Here is a 19,876-nt window from a genome sequence, read left to right as displayed (position 1 = left end):
ATACATTTCTAAAATGATGTAAAATGTCTGATGACAGTTCTCTGGCTCCAACACGGACAGAAGACATCAGAAGTATAAATGTATATAATATATAATATAATTAGTCTCTGTCTCACCTCGTCACCGTCCAACGGTTTGTAGGTCTCCCTCAGTTTGGTGAAGGTTCCCTCGATGCCGGCGTGCTCCGTCACCTTCAGGGCCGCCTTGAACATTTTGGGGGTGTCGGGTCTGGCTGGGATCACCTGCATTGCCTCTTTACCCTTCTTCTCGTCCGGCTTCACGTCCTTAGTCAGCATGGTCCTGCAGAGACACAGAGGTAAGAATGAGGGACACTCACAGACCACCTCCCCCCACAGGGTCCAGATACAGACAGAAACTCTTGGTTTCGTACCAACTGCAGCACCTCCAGCACATCCATCCGCTCTGCTGCAGCACCATGACCCGAGTGAGGAGATAAAGCTCCACTGACCTGTCTGCAACAGGAAGCACCTGAGCAGATTACAGGACTAATCCTGATCAGGACAGACCGGGTCAGACGGGAGGAGCTTAACGGGGCGGGGTTGATTTATTTCTTCATTTATTAATAATATTTCTGACTAAAAACACAAAACTTCAGCGAATAAATTAATTAATTTGTTAATATTCAGATAAAAACTTTCTTGTTTTGGTTGAAATATTCTTTTAAAACCTGATGATTTTAAGACTTTTTGTGAAGTAATATGGATTTTAAATGTATAATTAAAGATTATTATTTACTTATTTACTTTTGTTTCATTCATATTTATTGTTTTTATATTCATATTAGTAATTCCCTGATTCTTCCTCTGACCCCGATCATAATCACTTCAACGTTTGTATTGTTTAATGTTTCTGTCCGTACGTCTGTTCACTCTGATGTCATCCTGTATGTAAGTTTACAGGTTTTTTTCTGTTTTTTTCTGTTTCTTACAAAAATATCCTGTGAATTTACATCTAAAATAAATGAAAAATCTGTTACTGTAAATAATCATAAGGATTACATTTTTACATAAAAAGATTAAAATACATTTGCAAAACTAGTATTTCTGCAGATATTAACTGTTTATTTATTAGATGAAACTATTAAATTCAAGTTTAATATTGTAATTTCACAGATTATTACAGTTCTGTGACTTTTAAAATTCAGATTAAAATAATAGAAATCCAATAATAACAGCACTCAACAACAGCCTGATTATTTTTATTATAGCAGAGTTCACCTGTATAGATAATTGTTTTTATACTGTACATATCTTTAATTAAACATTAGAAAGATAAAACTGTATTTTAATTATAGAACTTACTGTATTTTAATAAGTCAGTAAAGTTATTATACTGTATATTTTGGCTCCCGAGCTGTCGGGATATATCCGTTGTTTTACATTGATTATGTTTTTTACAGTGTGCTAAGCAGGACCAGGAATAGAGGACACACAGCGGGTTTAAAGTCCTTGGATTGGTTGATTTTAAATATCTTTTACTCCGAGGTCTGGCCCCGGTTTATATGTCACACATGTTCACAGTGTGAGAACCGGAGATCCTCCCGAACCAGCCGGTTTGTAGTTTGAGCGGATAAGGACTACGTTTTCTTACACCCCTTAAAATCAACAAGGCCTCCGGGGAAGCTTTGGCGACCCCTAGTGGAGGTTGGGTGAAACAGGTAATTAGTAACTGTATCAAATTACATTTTTATAGTCACTCTCTCAGCGGTAATTTAGCCCATAAATGAATTATTACAATGAAACATGAGGTTCTGGGCGGCGCCTGTGTTAAAGGATAGATCTTCTGGTGCCCATAAAAGTTTCCACTGATCAACTCTCTGCTGCTGATCAATAAAACGGAGCACAGAGTTACACAGGTGAGCTGATCCAACCTCTGTGCTTCCTGTGTGTTACAGTGTCACCCTGAACTTTGACCCTTGAGCCAGGCAGCTGCTCGGGGACTTACTTGGCCTTCTTGCGGAGGAGTTTCTGGGACTCCGGGTAGTGCACAAGGATCTCTGCCAGGTCCTTTTTGTCCAGGATGAAGAGGTTAGCGAATCCGTGCGCCTTCACGTTGGCTGTGCGTCGGTTCCCTCCGCCTCCCGCCAGCAAGCTGACCAATCACAGGAAACAGAGCGCTGTCACACAAACACCAGGGGGGTAAAAGTGAACTGCACCTGGACGCTGTGGGGGCAGCACGGTGCAGATATACCAACTCTTACATAATTTTTCTGAAAGGAGGCAGCATTTAAAGGAACAGTGTGAAGGATCTACTGGCCTCTCGCGGCAGATTACAACCAGCTGCAAGCATGTACATATATATATACACATATATGTGTGTGTGTGTGTGTGTGTGTGTGTGTGTCTACCACCTGGCTGTCCCACATGTAAATTGGTTAATAGGATGACAGGAAGCAGCTCTGACCTGATCTCTCCGAACACCGAGCCGGCTCTGATGGTGACAAACACTATCTGCAGGTCAGGACCGCCCACCACCTGAACCTCCCCCTGTTTAATGATGTACATCTCCCTGCCGATTTCCCCCTGCACACGCACACACACACACACAGTGGTCAACACAAACTGCAGCAGCTCTTTAACAGCTTTAACCCTTAAGACAGGTATGTGCTCACCTTTTTACAGACAAAGTCTCCGGGCAGGTAGACGACAGATTTGAGCCTCGTCAGCATGTCGAAAATCATCTGTCTGTCACAGCCCTGACAGAGAGACAGACATACAGACAGATTTCAGTGTGTCATTCAGACATTTTAAGCTCATTACTTGCTCATTTTGTACAGAATTATTAATATTAAACATACAGAATATTTCTGCAGACAACAATCAAAATGTTTTATGTTTATGTTTCATTTCTGTGTTTTCTGTCCTCCTCACCTGAAACAGCGCGACTTTGCTGACAATGGCGTAGTTGACGTCCACAGCGATGTCCAGCCTCATCTTAGTAGGAAGTTGTATCAGCAGCTCCTGTTCGTCTGCATAAGAGACACAGTAAGTAACTGTACGTATACCTGTATGCTGCTGTACTTTAGTATTGTCACTGTTAATGTCATATGAGATATGAATGTGACTCCCAACAAGCAGAATAATGTGTATATTTTGTAAGGAAGACGTTATTATAACACACTTCTACTTAAACAGAATATTATGTGATTTATTTTACATAATAGTTAGTTAGTGGAAGTGAACAAAAACTAAAATACTGATACTATGATAATACTGAAACTGAAATAATTGCAAAAAAAATGCAATTTCTGGTTGGAAATTTCATGTTATAAATGAAAACGACGAACATTCAAGTTCCAATACAAAATTAATAAACAATGAGTTGTATAATGTATAAAAATAGAGGCTCTGTTCTTTTTATATTTTATTCACTGTTTCCATATTCATTGAACATAATATTCTATGAAAGATTAATCAATATGATCAAAATTCTGGTAGTGGCTGGCAACGTATGGAGTAATGATCAATATAGTCAGTTATTTTCTGTAATTTCACAGGATTTTTTTAACCTATGTCATCCTAGTAAAAGCAGTCGAGTCAGAGCTTGCGGGAGACTTCTGAATGACGCAGACTGGAATTAGAAGAGCGTATACCCAATGCCGACTGAAAAATACTCCATATAACTGATCAGTTACTACCTGCAGTTAGTGGTTAGTTTGCAAATTTGTAAATTTTGCATACAAAACATGTTATTCTTATATAATATGTTGAATTTTTAAACATTCAACTAACTAATATACATATATATAAAAATATAAAGTTACATAGCAAACCATCAGAGCTGGTCTGGGGTCAACATTGATTAAAATTACCATCATGAATCAAACCCAATATTTTTTTTTTCTCTGACAATCTTTTGTTAGATTTTTTCTTACCCAGCATGCCCTGGATCTTCCAGGTGTAGTCGTACCAGGTCTTGATGCGGTTCTGGACCTCTCGGGGGATGTTGTAGGAGTTCATGTACTTGACGGTGCTGTCCATGCAGGCGCGGTAATAGTTCTCACCGGCTGTCGCAGCTCCGACCACATCTCTCATCTGAGACCGGAGGGGACGCAGTCCGGTTAGTTAGAACTCAAAGATACAGGTCAGAATCTCGTGGACCTTTATCTCATTTTACCTCTTATGGTTTGGATTTATTTCATTTACTGTAGAACACTTTTATTAACAAAGTTTGGTGGTGAACTGACCTGACCGATCATGATAGAGAAAGCAAAGACGCCAACGAAGTAGTTGATGAGCTGGAAGCAGATCTCAAAGACGGTGGTGGGGTCCGGCAGTCCTCCAATGGTTATCAACGTCTTCACGGCAAAATAGTAACAGCGGATGTAACTGTGGGAACAAAAAAACAACTGAAATACCTTCTGAAAGGCCCTAAATGAAAAACCCTGCATGTTCCAAATGTTCAGTAAATGCAGCTTGATAATGCAGATTTGAGATAATCTAATACACGCTTTTCACTGACAGCGATGATACTGTACTCTATTGTTACTAGAAATTAGAAAGAAAGCATGTTTCTAGCTTTGGTTTTAAGTTAAATCAACATTAATGAATTTCATTTTTTTCCTACGTGCAGCACTTCCCCTACATCACTTATTCCCAAACTTTTTCCTTATGGGAACCCTTTTCCATCATTGAGTTAGTATATTTGTATATTTCATATTATATTTAACAATAACAACAACAGCTGATAAACTGCATTTTCTGTGAATATTGATCACAGATGAGTTTTCCTGATATTTTTATAAAATCTTTGTCTATATTATGTATTTTTGAAAGAATTTTTAACAATCATAGAAACTTAATAGGCTTCTTTTCTTGACAAACTTTTTTTTTTACAGCCCTTAAATCAAGAAGGCCTTGCAACCCCTCGTAAAGCTTTGGTGACCCCTAGTGGGGGTTTTGAGCCCCAGGTTGGGAACCACTGCCCTACATATATTTACTCAATAAAGCTTCCTGTGGAGTTTACATTCAGTGTTTCTAACCAGAACCTTCTTCATCAAACATTCACAAAGACACTTTTTAATAAATTTGCTGTCTTCTTCTTCCCTGTCTTTGTTGGTGCATTGCTGCATATCGTGGTGTGTTACCACCACCTGTAGATCAGTGGGGTACTGTGAAACTATCTCGTCACCTGCATGGTCATATAAGAGCATTGAGAACAAAGAAAACAGGGACTACTCATACAAACAGTACATACATACAAAAGTTCACTAGTGTGAAGTAGAATCAGATTACTGTGTGCATCATAAACTTGTTCAGAGAGTGATGGCGGGTTCTTACGCGTTGCCTTTTCCATTGTAGACCCACTTGGTGGATCCCAGTCCTTCATAGTCGGAGCCCCAGTAGAAGAGACAGGCGTTGATGTGCAGAGAGTACAGCAGGTAGGTGGAAGTTCGGATCACCCTGACACACACACACACACACACAACAAGTTGAACATTTAATGAAATTAATGCACTAGAATCATTCCATGTGGCATTCCTCAAGGATCAATTCTGGGGTCATTGGTGACATTACACCAATCCTTGCTACCCCTCACTGGTTGCAAGTGAGTTTTATTATTGATTTTTATTTTAAAGCCTTGAGTGAGCTCCCTGTATACTGATTTCAGGCAGGCAAATTCAGTGTCCTCCTTGAATCTTGTCTTTTTCTTGATTAATGGTATTTGCTGTAATCTATTAAATAATTTTAACTTGTTTATATCTTTAGTTGTAGAGCTCATTACGATTATTTTAGTGTTTACTGTAAAGCCTTTTCGCCTTGTTTTTGAAAGTTGCTGTATAAAGTTCTTATTATTTTAACTTTAATTCATGAATGTATGTCACCAATAATGTTTATTTTTTATTAATAGTTTATGTAAAAGAAAAAAACCTATCTATAGCCAGACAGCTGCTTTGACCACCCATCTCCCAGATTTTTTTTTTGTTTTTTACATTTTTTTCAATTTATGATGTAAAAAACATAAAATATTGTGACATAAAATATTGTGTTTTATGTTCAATATCCCAGAGAGGCTGTGTTTACATCTATTCAATTAAAGAATATCACTAAAATATGTTATTTGTCGCTGAGTGTCCAACTGTTTGCATTCAACTGTATGCTGATGATACACAGTTTTATGTTGCTGTGACTGATACCTCTTTTCAGTTTTTGATGCCTGAATGTCACAAAACGTTCCAAACTTTAATCAGGGTAAAACTAAAAACAAATGACTGCAAAATTACTTTGACTTATTCTGAGCCATCAAGCGAATCGTTTTGGTGTTAAAGTTGACTCTGAACCTGAACTATTGATGAGTTATCAGATCCCACTCAGTTGAAAAATGTATATAAATTGCCAGAATTCTGTCTGTTCAAAGTCTTTTCTTTCACTGCTACTGCTAGCATACCATATAACACTTTGCAGGCTGGATTATTTTAATGCTCAGATATCTGTCTGTATAAAAGCCTCAGTATCTATTGTGTTTGCTAACAAGACATCAGTTTTCCCTTTTTTGTTTACAAAGCACCTTACTGGTGTTTTCAGACAGGACAGACAGCTCCCCCTATTGGTACCTGCTTTGGTTTTTGTCCAACTGTGAATCACATATCTCACCTGTAGATGTACGCTTTCTTCATCACAGCTTCCATTCTGTCGTTGAACTCAAAGAAAGCCATGTACTGAGAGTGAAAAGATGAGAATCATCTTCAACACAGTGCTACAGTATGAGCACGAAACTGAAATACATCGTAAGAAACTGGGAAAAATAAGGCACATACGCAATGGCATAATGGAATAATATAATTACAAAAACTCTAAACTTAAATTAAAACTATACCAAAGAGAGATACTAAAAAAAAATAATGATGAAATAACCAGTAAACATTTGGAAAATGCATTTAACTACTTTACTTTTTTTCTACTTCTTGTTCTTATTGGCAGTTATTTTGCAAAATTCGTGTTGGTTTATTCATTATGGTTCACTTTATTTGGATAGTCCCTCAAGAGATATTTGTATTATATATAGATTATATTTGTAACATTCCAACTCTTTTGTTATGTTTAACAGATTATCTCTAGAGTATATGTGACAATTCATGAACATATCCTAACCTAACCAGTACCTGAACTGGACCAAAAAATGGCTCAGTACCCTAAATAACTGTAACACTAATTATTTTGGTGTTGTTTATCCCTTTTAACTTATTGTTTGTTTCTTTGCCAATCATGGATAATTATTTACAAATGATGTGTCAAAAAATGAAATGTGCACAATACATAATGATATATAATGATGTAATGTTTTTGGTGGTTGTAGATGTCATGGTGCATGGCAAAACAAGTTGGTATTCTTGACATAAAATAGATGAAGTCTCAACAATGAAACACATCCTGACCTTCAGCAAGCGAGGGAATCTCAGCAGAGAGTTCACTCCAGTGAAATAGTAAAATATATCCATAGGAAACAGACTGATGATGTCCATCTGCCAACACACAGCAAACACAGTGTCACAACACTGAAATTTTATGTGAACAGATGAATTAGAAATTCACCATTTCCATATTTAACCAATAAAGAGTGAGATCCTAAATACTTATGTTATAGAATGTATATTTATATTTCATTAAATACCCCCAAAACTGCCATGTTTCCCTCCAAATGTATTGCAAATTTTAAATGAATTTATCCAATGAAAAAATGTACTAAAGAAAGTAGCTATACTAATTCTGCTAGAAAATTAAGAAATGCATCAGGCTCTGCCTTGACAGCAAATGCAGCTGACCACAACAGTGTAGCAGGAACAGCGAACTTGTTGTCAGAGCTAACAGCGCAAACAGAGCCAACCAAGCTAACTAACCACAAACAGCCGTTCCAGACTTGCTGTGTTCGTGCTGGAAACACACAGAGTCCCCCAGAGCTATTCTGGTCTGTTACCATCTGTGTGTCCTTTATTATGTCCTGCAGTGTAATTCCATATGAGACATAATTATAAAGATACTTCTGGCCCTTCAGAAGCCTCTTCTCTACCTACTAATGGTAAAGAAGAGGCAGCAACCTCTGTATACTTCTTGACTTGAGTTGTCGTTTGATGCTCAGGTGACTAAAGTGATGCAGTCCTGCTTCATCCAACTGACACTAAACCAAGATCAGGTTGTTCCTTTCCTCTGCAGCTCATCCATGTTTTTATCGCCTCCAGGCTTGACTATTGCAACTTTATTCTCCTATCAGCAGGCGAAACATCTAAAAACTGTCAGACTTTTCACTGGTCAGAAGTGATTTTAATATTTCACTGCTGATTCTACTGTTCTGTAATTAAGACCACCTTTGTCGAGTCCAAGACAAGCCCAAGTCAGAGAGATAGAATCAAGGCCGAGACAGAAAAAAGCTGTGCCATGAATGCTTTTCTGAAAAGTGCTTCATCGATGGTTTTTGTTTTGAAGGAGAAAGTTTCTTCTGAAAAAAATGGCCAAGTTGAGTGCAAATACCAACGAGTCCGATACAATAGAAAAAACTCTCCTTAAAACTCACTTCTATCATATGTGTTTGAAGTGATGGTATTTGTTGTAATTATTGAAATTATTTGGGAACCATGGCTTTAATGTTCTGGTCTTCCATATAACATTAACTATTATAGTATTTTGTCTGCTTTATCTTCAGGTTCAGTCTTACCTTAAATCTTTCCGTGGTCATGTAGTTTTCTCTCATGTCCTTTTTATCACACTGAAATAAAAAAGTTCCAGGTTAGAGAAGCCGTTTGTGCTGAACTAAAATCAAAAAGTCAGTTTTAAAATATTTCTGTTGTAATGTTTCACCGACCACAATGTCTCCACCGCGGACGAACTGCAGTCTGGGCTGGAAGATTAGGATGTCGGTGATGTAGATGAGGTCACAGGTGTAGTCCATCATCAGCCACAGGTGAATGTTTTCAGGGGTTTGGTACGGAAATGCCCAGCGGACGGGGATCAACCACACGTTCCAGTTCCACGCCGCCACAACAACGAACAGCCAGAGTACATAGATCAGATCTGTGGAGATGGATATGGAAAAGAAGAGTACAAATAGTGCACTTGACAACAAATGAATGCATCATTCTGAGCCATTCTGCATCATCAGTACTTTTACTATTGGTATTTTAAATATATTCTGATACTAATACTTGATATTAATATACTTAAATGTCCAGTGTGTAAGATTTAGTGGCATATAGCGGTGAAGTTGCAGATCACAACCAACTGAATACTCCTTGCCTTCCAAGTGTGTAGGAGAAACTACCATGATTGCAAAACTCTTTATCCTTTGTCCTATATCCTACAATATTAACAAAATGATGTGATTTGAGTAACCTTTTGATTTTATATTGAGTAATCAACCTGCTCATGGGGCACTGCTAACGTGGCAGCCCCATCACTCCACCATCTTTCCCCTTTGCCTGTCCACATGTGCATGAAGTGTGCACTTTCAGGGCTGTGTGTGTGTGTTATAAAAAAAGAGTGAAAAAATCCCCTGAGGGAAATCCATAAAGTATATCCTTCTTCTTCTTCTTCTTCTTCCTTCTTCTTCCTTCTTCTTCTTCTTTCTTCTTCTATGATTTATATCTACTCAGTGCAAACTCACAGCTTTGAATTTAGATGTGCATCTAAGATACAGATTTAAAGCATTAGCAAAATGTTGAACTCTCTGTTTAATTTCAGTTGATACCAGAAGGCGTGTTGTAGATAAAGAAAAAAGCCCAGCTCTGCTCACCGGTGAAGGGGTCGATGCTGGAGGGGAAGCGGTACTCCACGATGACTCTGAGCCAGTCGGGCAGCTTGGGAAGTTTGGGCAGCTTGGGTATTTTTACTGGCTGTCCCAAAATTGTAAATGGGAGCACCATCTCCTTCTCCTCCTCCTCTTCTTCTTCTGCTGCAGCAGGAGCATCTTCTTTTTTCTCTTCTCCTGGTGGAGGTGGAGGTGGAGGAGGAGGTGGAGCTTTGCTCGGGGCTGCAGAGATTAGACAGTATTCTTAGAACGTTATTCTGATGATTCTGCACAGATATCAAGTGAATGTCAAGCTGAAGAAATCAGATCAGAGTTAAACGTTAATTCTCAGCCTGGGACAGTCATTACATACAGGTTGAGGGACTTTCTTCCTCAGACTCGTCCGGGTCCACTAGCCGCTCTTTTTGGTGCTCTGTCCGACCTTTAAACAGCCCGACGAGCTGGTACAGACGGTCCTGGATCACCACGCTGCCGACGCTGGCTGCTGAAAGAGGACGAGTCCTGGGGACGACAATGACAGGACAAAAGACATGGAGGATGGAGGTGACAACAGTTGGAGGACGAAGTGTGTTTGTGTGTGGTGTCTCTCACCATTCATCTGCCGTCAGTAGGTCTCCCTGATTGCCGGTCTTCAGACTGATCCTCATCAGTTCCTCATCATCGTCCTCATGGGGTTGGGGGGTTGTGATAATTTGGGGGATGTTTTGGTCCTCCACCTTCAGCCTCCCTGAGGAACACACCAGTATAACAGTTTGACCACAGGTCACATCTTACTACAGCAGTGACGACTTGTAGAGGCTAAAGGGCATCCTTACAATTAAAACATTTTATTATCTAAAAATACCCCAGTACAGCTGGTGTGTATGATGTACATGCAAAAAATGTGAGACAGTGGAACTAGCTACACATAGATAGATATAGATAACATATTTGATTCTACCGTAGCTACAAATAGCTAGCATGTATATGTTTTAGTTTACGTATAGTAGTTTATAAAAGTTAAAAAAACACTTCCATTTACCGATGAAGACCATGAGAAGTGGCTGAAAGCTTCCAGTGAGAAGATTAGAGATTTTATCACAACATAAAGTCTGTTTCTGGATTGGTCTCCCAAATTATCAATTGATCAGTTAACACATTTCTTTTTTTCTTTTATTCTCAGAATCATGCAGTGATGTTGTTGTTTATGCCGCGTTCAATGCATATTGGAGCTATTGGAATTACCAGTTTCTGACCTGTATATTCATCTAAGGTGTAATAAGATATTAATATTAATATATTAATATTAATGTGTTTTACTGTCAATTCACAGTGTTTGTAACCCTCACATGACCGACTCTCCATCCATCCCATATGATGTGAATAAATATTTTCACAGCACAAACATCCACTTCCTGTAATATCACCTTAAGTGTGGTCAGCTGGCAGCTCATGGTGAAGCAGCGCAGAGCAGCGGAGCATGATGGGAGTGATGATGAGCAGGATGTTAGTGATGCAGAGGGGTTTGTTTGGCACTTTAAAGGTTTCCATCTACACAGGGTGTCTATAAGGTTTCTCTAAGGGTCGGCTGCAGGAGTACGGGGTTAAGGCTGCTGAGGATGCTGGGAGTTGGAGTAAAGGCATCTTAAGCGGCTGACGAGGCTCATGCAGCACTGTCGCGCCAGCTTGGGGAACTGCGAGAGCTCCTGGGTCAGCTGGGTGAGCACTGGCGGCGGGGTCGGCATGGACAGTTTGGGAGGGGTGAGGTGATGGCGATGCATCAGCGTCCTGCAGCTCTCCAGACACTCGGCAGCGTGCGGGAATTGAAGCAGAAAGCTCTTTATCGGAGAACAAATGTCGGGAACTGGACCGAGAAACAGTCAGAGTCAAAGACAGGTTACAAATGTAAGCTCATTGATTGTGTCAGTTAGCACAAAGGTCACTGTTTAGCTCTGTTTTTGTCCTGTAATCAGACATAATATCTGACAACTTCACAATTCTAATAAAATGCCAATTAATTTAGGTGAACCTCAATTCTACATGTTGATATGATCCATCAAATGCAACTATTCTAATCAAATAAATCTTCATTTTCAAACACACCCATTTTTAAGCTAGTAAGAGACTTTGACAGTGACATAGCTGGTGGGAAGGAAAATAACTCAGGCTTTTATGTATTTATGTTTCTCCTTCAGGTGTGACTGTTGCAAAAATCTTTTTTTCAACACTCACCTCCGTTTTCACCCTCTTCTTCTTCACCTGCTGCACAGGCCTGAGAGAAGGAGAAAGAAAGATGTCATGTAATTCACTGCATACCAACGCGCAGATGATGTCCTAAAAGTACTTTGGATGAAATCACAAGATTCAGCTCCATGACAATAGAGCAGACTCCATATGCGGATGACCACGTGATACAGTTGGAAGCTCGGGTAAACAAAGCTGTTGTAGGAGTTTTGCATGAATCATTTTTATGTTTAAAAAAGAAATACTGCAAGGCAAGAGACGATCCACAATAAGCCATGTATTATTGAAAAATAACACACAGTGGCCAATTAAGTAAATTTGTCTCTGTGATTACGTTTATGTAAATGCATGGCTTGCCGCAGACCTGGTCACTTGCTAGCAACCAAATCCGAGTATTGGTTATTTATATTTTTGTTAAGTGTCCTCCTCAAAAGTTAAAGAATACTTTGATTTTTGTCATTTTGTCCATCATTCCTATCAGTGACAAGAACACTGTACTCACCAAGTTCATATCTGGGAACATAGAAAACAGCAGTTAGACGATTAGACAGGTTAGAAACAAACCAACAGTTTATCCATTTTATCTACTTTGTTAGAAGATAAAACCTAAAGTGAGAATCCCTGAAATGTTCAACAACAATCAGCAATAATCTCATTGCAGCCTGGTGAGTACAATGTTTTTATATCTCATAGCAATGATGGGAAAAGCTGTAAGAATAAGACAGAAGTGGGAATAAACCATAATTGTCCTTAAACTATTCTGCCAAAAAATGTGCAACAGTTACTTCACTACTCCAACCAGTAGGAGCAGCTGTGGGCTGTAAGCATCAACCTAATGAGGATAATATGTTATAATAGACACTGAAAAACACCCTCCAGCCAAACAGAATACAAGAAGCTCTGTGGTATAAAGGTATGTCTGCTAGATGTAGAGTTTCACTAACTGAGTCCTCTGGAGCTTGTGACTCTGGTTGCTGGGTGACAGCTTGGGAAGATGGACTCTCCAGGTCTCTCCTCTCCGATGCTGGCTCCACATCTGTTGATAAAAGGGTGGCATCATCTTCGGCCGGACAGACTTCTACCAGGCACCTGGTGAAGACGAGCAAGTGTCAAGAATGACTGAAAAGCAGAATAAATCTACTGATAAGCCACAAAACAAATCCACTGGTATCCTTGTATTCACATAATAGTTGGAGAACTCCCCTGTGGAACTGTTAAGGTATGTTCACATACAGTGTAGGTAAAGCGACATTTAGAGGGGGTGCTAATGCATATAAACTCAACAAAACCAAAAGATGAATCCATTATCCATATTTGTCAGGATATTTTTCCTCTGGACCAAAGTGACTGACTACTGACTTTCCTCTGGACCGAAGTGACTGACTACTGACTTTTCCTTTCCTTTCCTAATACAGGCTTAAGGTTCATATGATGCAGTGTAACGTAAGCTGATAGTAGTTTTTAGGTTGAAAGTGCAGTAACAAATTCAGGGAGTTCGTCTTTACAGCAGATAATTTAAATTTTATAAATAGCAATGTATGAAATGACCTTTACGAAAGCAGTTAAAAACAGCTAAAGAGACAAGAATATTTAAGATATTTTCTAGAGATCAAAAACAGCTAAAAGAGTGAATACTGGACTTACATTCATCAGGTAACAAAAACACAACACCAAATGAATGATTGTGTCGCTCCGTAACTGCTGGATGTGTAAATAAGCAACTATTGGCTAACAAAGTCACTGTATCGAAATTATATATGTTAATGTCATGCTTACAGCTTGATACTGCTGACCCCAAATGGCCTCAAAACCTTTACAGCAAGTTTAACTATACCTTTATCATACTCTATTCAACATGTGCACTTACTGTAGGAACAACCAACTGAACAATGTTAGCAATAAAGGTTAAAAAATGGACAGGGAACATGATTTTCCTTCCTAGCCCAGGGTAACCTGCCTGTTGGACATACTTGAATTTACGTCCACAGGAGCTTGTGGAAGCAATGAACGAACCACATGGTTCTTTCAATAAAATCCTTTAATTTCTGTCACTTCCCACACATCGTAGACATAGGTGAGGGTCTGAAAACAGACCGAGTGGTAATTGACGAAGTTCAACCTACAGACTCAGCTCCCATTTCACACCCTGAGAGGATGAGGCAGACTTGGAGGAAACCTTGCCTTATTGGCAGACGTCACAGAGTTTAGCCAAAAAAGGTCAGCAGTGGTCAGATTTGCCCTCAGATACACAAATTGTTGTCAGACCCTTGGTTGTAACTGTTTCTAAAGGGGACTTCCAGGGAGATAAAGTGATGCACAACAGACCAGCTCTTACAAAGATGGAAAGATTGGAAGATGCATGGGGGTTTACCCAGTGCAGGACTTCAGTTCACTCAGAAAGACCAGAAGAAATAAAAAGCTTAGTAGATCTGCTGGTACAGAGGTACAAGCTGTTGATTGAAAAATGATGCATGCTTACAGAACTCCACAAGAGGATTATAATAATATAAATATAATAATGTATATAATGTTATATGGTCTACAGATAAATTGGATCCAAATCATACGAATTATGATAGTATTTCTCCATCTAATTGCAGGTGTAAGCCTTTGTATGGCTGAGCTTACTGGTCTGGTTTTTTCTCTTCCTCTACAGTTTTGTTATTCACTTTATTTTTCTCAGGACTCCTTTTGTCTGTGCTGTCTTCACTGTCCTCCTGCAGGTTCTGCAACCTGAACGATGTGCAGCAAGGGGAAAACAAGATAGAGAGCCCCTGTCACAAAGTTCAGCTCATTGTGTCAGAGAGCAAGTAGTTGCTACATGGAGCAGCATCCAAGTCAAAGAGCAGCAGAGCTTTAGGTTTTTGTAAAATAAAAAAAGGGTATGGCGGTTTAATACTAACTTTGCCAGCAGAGGGTGCTCAAAGCAAAGAAATGGCATAATAAAGTACAGTCAATGTTATAGAAAAACACAATTCCCATATTGACATGCATGTTTTTTGTTAAATAATTAGTCACTTAGTTTGTATTTCAGTGACATTTGAAAGTGATTGGGAACTACATTTGAACTTCAGTTATGGGGATAACGAGAGGCCGCCCAAATCAGGATCAGACATTCCTGCCAGATGAAGACTGAAACTTAATTTCAAACACATTTGACAAAATATTATGGAAAATGAAAGACCATGGAAGTTGCCCACTTCTAGGTTACTTGCATCACTGCAATACTATAGGAAACCTGCTCTCTAAGGGACTACAATAAAGCAATACCCTGACTACAAACCCTCCTAATACCTCATATCTCACAGTCAAACAAGAATATAGAGGTTAGTTTCGTCCCTTTTTGATCCAGTACAAATATATAGACGGGTGCCAAATGTAACCCAACATAAAAGGTGTTGCAAATGATGAATCTGACCTAGCCAGCATTTCAGTTGAGGCAGAATCTGCAGTAGCGGTAGCTAGAAGCAGTTAACTCAACATAACAGCAGTATATTAGACAGCAACAGGAATATAGACTTACTCTGGCTCATCCTCATTTTCCTCCTCCAGGATGTTGGGCAGTCTGTTGAGAACAAACAGGCATGTTACTGGAGGATGTCAGCTCAGAATATACAGTGTTTGGGATGTGTTTTTGTCTCCAATTGTACATGTAGTCTGCATGTACTGTATATGCACTGCAAAAATAATGTCTCTAACTAATTTAATCTTATATTCTCTTTAAACTATTGCTTGGGCAACCCGTCCTTTTGGCTGGACGGTATGTGTATATATGTGTATCCTGTATGTGTTTGTCACTTACTGCTCGTTTGACTCTGGCAGTGTTTCTATGACGATCTTAGCTGAATGCTCCACCTCCAGCTGTCGGACTGCCTCTTCCGCTGCCTTTCTGGCCATCTCCTCTGCGATGCGAGCTGCCTCCAAACGCTCCTGCTGTAGTCTGTACACCAAGAAAGAACACAAGTGGTCACAGTTACAGTTAAATGTAGAGTTTAAACAAAATAAAGATGAAATCCAACCTAGCACTGAAAATGAAAAACCCTAAAATAACAAAGTCCTTCAGTTGTCACCCTGGATTGTCAACTGGGAGACATTTTCATTCTTAGTGCACTTGTTGGACAAAAAGATCAAACAGAAAAAGGAACATAGAGTAAATAAGGCAGAGAGAGTAGTCACTAACCTTTCCTCCATTTGAGCTAAAACTGCTCCTCCAGCCTCCTTCTTGATGCTGTCTGTCACTGGAGTCATCATCTGGGTCTCTGTCTGCAACCAACCACAGAGAGGGAACTCACTCACATTTGCTTAACATTAAAAAATCTCTGTTGATTACTAATTTAGTAACTTTTCAAATATCTTAGTACTGTTGCTATTATCACAATTACCCTATGTGCCATGTTACCTACCATGGTAAAACCTGCTACCCTTTAGAGTACCATTGTACCTCACCACCATTGTCACTATCATGGTATCCTCTAATGTAGGTACAAAGCAGGTACCTTGGCACTTTGAAGGGTACTTCTAGTGTAGTACCCTTGTAGCCAAAGTGCTATTGCACCACAATGGTACTGCCATGCTAACCTTGGTACTACCATGGTGCCCTTATAAAGATGGTATATGGTATACAATGATTGTTGATTGTTCATTTTATGTCTTGTTAAATTGTAGAATTGTCTTATTTTTATATCTTTTCTATGCTCCTATTCTTTCTTATTGCATTTTTGCACCGGGTACGACGAGGACTGAAATTTCATTTGTGCTTATGCGTGCATGTATAGCACATCTGACAATAAAGTTGACTTGACTTGACTTGACTTGACAATGGTATAATCCTGCTACCCCTCATTGTGCCATGGTACCTCTCTTGGTGCTAGCATGGTACCCTTCAAAGTGTCATGGTACATACCATGGGATATACCTTGTACCATCTAGAGTACCATGGTACCTACTCCATCAAACCCCTCAAGAATAAGAGTAGCATAGTAAGAACCTTCCACACTTCCAAGGTTAGCATGGTAGTACCACAGTAGGTACCATAGCATTTCGAATGGATGGACTAGAATAGTACCTTTATAGCGAAAATGCAATGGTAAATACTGTGGTATTATAATAGTACCATTTTAAGTTCTATGGTACCCACTCTGAAACTACCAAAGTACTCTTCCCAATGGTATCTACAATGGGATTTACCTGGTACTCTGAAGTACCACAGTGTTTACCCAGGTACTATCATGGTACCCTTCAAAGAGCCATTGTACCTACCTTTAATTACAACCATTGCACTCTTAAGCCTCATTTCAACTGCATGGTATTACTTGGCATCACTCAACTTGACTCACTTTGGTACCTGATACTTTTCTTGATTTCATTTTCCACTTTAGATAGAACCCCCTCAATGTAAGTGGGAACTGTAAGTTCAATAAAATTTAATTGAATTCTTAGCTGATCGTCATATTGAGATCATGTGAAAGTGCGTCACTTCCTCTTCAACACGACCCAAACGCAGAAGGTTGCTGGATGTCCTGTTTGATTCATGTGACCCTTCTAGTGATGATCCTCTCTGACCAATGTGGTGTGCAGTGTTGTAACTCCACCTTTTAGTGGCTCAGCTTCCGAATCGAATTAAATTTTAATTATTTCTTGACTTATTCACAACATATCATTTATTACCAGTGTTGGACAGTACCTCACTACTAGTAATAATTACTTTCCCCAGTCACAAGTAGTGTAACTAATTACTAATACATTTCAGTAATAATATTACGGTTACAATCCCCCAAAAATGATTACTTAGAATATTACTTTTGATAGGAGTTACTATCCCAACTGTTTATTACATACATATTTTCTTTAAAACTCTGGCCACTGTCTTTCTGAAACTGATCCTGAATGTTACCTGAGGGTTGGGACAGGAAGGGTCAAGTAAGACTCACCTCCTCCTGTTTGGCCTCTGTGTTCTGTTCCATGTCCTCCAGCACCAGGTCTGTCTTCTGCTGTACGATGCTGACTGAACACCATATAGCAGGAAGAGCAGGACTCAAGATTATTTACGTCTTGTACACATAACTGGAAATCTAAATGTCTGAAACGTTTAAGTTTCATTTTTTGTTCATATTCTGGAGTTGATGGATATCTGACACTTTATTGGCAGGGCTTGTTTTGAATCTTGAAAAACAAATGAATCTTTAAACTTTAACTTTAAAAATGCAATATACAATTGGTGTTTAGATTACACACATACAGAATACAGATTTTATATTTGGACATTTCATGACTATTTAATAGACTCATTGATTGATTGATTGATTGATTGATTGATTCCTGTTCCCAGCTATTTCAACACAACAAAAACAACAACAAAGCACTTTTTCCAACTGATGTATTTATTCTCATGAACACACAGCAAAATACTTGAATGAGTTGCACTGTCTGCATTTAGTTAGCTGCCTTTATATTATCATCAGCAAAAAAAAAAGCCTGTAAACATGCAAAAGTTGTCCTGAACTATTGTCAGTTCAGATTCCAAAGTCTCTGCAACTAGTAGCTTATGTGAGTTTCCAGTATGAAGTAGCACTGACGGCGGAATAATCACAGCTTTAGCTGATTTGGAACCAGTCTGTCCCTGCAGTTACTTTACTGCTCCGTGGATTATTTAACAGGGCAGTCCAATAAAGACTTACCGGCATGTCACAATTTACTCTGTGGTACAGAAACTTGTGTTGTTTTGTCTGCCACTGTATATTCATTGTTAGAGAAAGTCAAAGAGGCTATTGGGGAGCACCAATTTATGCAATCTCATACAATCATTTTGTTCCAAACATGTTAAAATATGTTTCAATCAGACATTTAAAAAACATCATATTTTTATTTTTTTAAGAAATGTTGGGTAGAGAAAAGTTACTTGTGCATAATAGCTGTACAAAACCTGAAAGCACTGCAGATTTGTGGAGCAGCTTTTTATCACATGAGGTGTACAAACTGCTCCGTCTGTCTGTCTGTCAGTCTGTCTGTCCTTCACTCAGTTAAAGATTTTCTGTAGCTGTCAGTGTCAGTGTGAGCAACTCTGTCCCGCTCTTCCTTCTCCTTTTATTTTAAGGGGCTCTTGCCGCCTTTCCCCCCTGAAACAGAAGGAGAAGAGCAGCCCGGTTAGAGTCCGCCTCACCACTGACACCAGCCCCTGCCAATCAGTACACAGCTAACCTATCAACCAATCAATCAATTCATCCATGCATGTGTTTCTGCAAAAAGGAACTTAACACAAGACTGACACCTGTGAGTGAGAAGTGAGAAGTTGTGTCTGTGGCATCTGTACATTACCTCTATATTTTATCTGTATATTAACAGGAGCCAGCTGCCAACAACTATGTGGAATTAGTCTCTAAAATATCAGTGATGCTGATTCCCAACCTCGGTAGATCCTAATGTTCATGTGAAAGCAGTGGAAAGGTGGTACTTACCGTTCTGCACCTCGTCACCGCTTGCATCCTGCACAAGGGGAACAAATAATGTAACAACACATTCAGTGATGGTCTCCTAACTGGAATGTGTGAGAGATAAAACACAGCGACTCACCTGCTTCTGTACAGGCTGAGGCAAAATGCGTTCAATCCCACTGACGATCCAGCCCACCATACTGTCAAGACAACACCGAGCTGTTAGACCAAATCAAACCCTTTCTGTCGTAGATCCTCAAATACCAGCTGGTGTATCACACATTATGTTTGCTTCTTATAACTAGTGTGATATTGCTCGTTAGCTTGGTAGCTATCATAAAATTGGCCACAATATAAGATTTTATATGGTTTGTAGCTAGGGTTACTACATTCAGTGTGAGAAAATAAGAATAATAAAATAATATACTGCAGTCAGCCACCAGGGGGAGATAGAGAGAGACTCG

The 19,876-nt window shown here is 39.2% G+C and overlaps 1 protein-coding gene across 1 annotated transcript in view; it reads right to left on the bottom strand.

The window, feature by feature from the left end:
* Positions 1-19,611, bottom strand: part of cngb1a (cyclic nucleotide gated channel subunit beta 1a) — a 22,241-nt gene extending 2,630 nt beyond the window's left edge. Inside the window, exons 1-25 of the mRNA XM_035651953.1 lie at positions 19,552-19,611; positions 19,437-19,464; positions 17,913-17,986; positions 16,163-16,245; positions 15,785-15,922; positions 15,506-15,547; positions 14,611-14,715; positions 12,927-13,071; positions 11,971-12,010; positions 11,408-11,602; positions 10,351-10,486; positions 10,112-10,260; positions 9,745-9,981; positions 8,818-9,026; positions 8,671-8,721; positions 7,397-7,483; positions 6,615-6,679; positions 5,301-5,423; positions 4,208-4,349; positions 3,896-4,055; positions 2,892-2,989; positions 2,633-2,716; positions 2,425-2,543; positions 1,966-2,112; positions 117-300 (exon numbers count right to left, since the gene is read on the bottom strand). Coding sequence (XP_035507846.1) covers positions 117-300; positions 1,966-2,112; positions 2,425-2,543; positions 2,633-2,716; positions 2,892-2,989; positions 3,896-4,055; positions 4,208-4,349; positions 5,301-5,423; positions 6,615-6,679; positions 7,397-7,483; positions 8,671-8,721; positions 8,818-9,026; positions 9,745-9,981; positions 10,112-10,260; positions 10,351-10,486; positions 11,408-11,602; positions 11,971-12,010; positions 12,927-13,071; positions 14,611-14,715; positions 15,506-15,547; positions 15,785-15,922; positions 16,163-16,245; positions 17,913-17,986; positions 19,437-19,464; positions 19,552-19,611 — 2,901 coding nt within the window. The remainder of the gene's footprint in view (positions 1-116; positions 301-1,965; positions 2,113-2,424; positions 2,544-2,632; positions 2,717-2,891; positions 2,990-3,895; positions 4,056-4,207; positions 4,350-5,300; positions 5,424-6,614; positions 6,680-7,396; positions 7,484-8,670; positions 8,722-8,817; positions 9,027-9,744; positions 9,982-10,111; positions 10,261-10,350; positions 10,487-11,407; positions 11,603-11,970; positions 12,011-12,926; positions 13,072-14,610; positions 14,716-15,505; positions 15,548-15,784; positions 15,923-16,162; positions 16,246-17,912; positions 17,987-19,436; positions 19,465-19,551) is intronic.
* Positions 19,612-19,876: the final 265 nt, after the last annotated feature.

This window comes from Morone saxatilis, unplaced genomic scaffold (assembly GCF_004916995.1).
Source record: "Morone saxatilis isolate NCDOM2014 unplaced genomic scaffold, NCSU_SB_2.0 Contig11, whole genome shotgun sequence".
NCBI classification, from domain to species: domain Eukaryota; kingdom Metazoa; phylum Chordata; class Actinopteri; family Moronidae; genus Morone; species Morone saxatilis.
The sequence above is the reverse complement of the archived record's forward strand: the minus strand, read 5'-3'. Positions and strand labels throughout refer to the sequence as shown.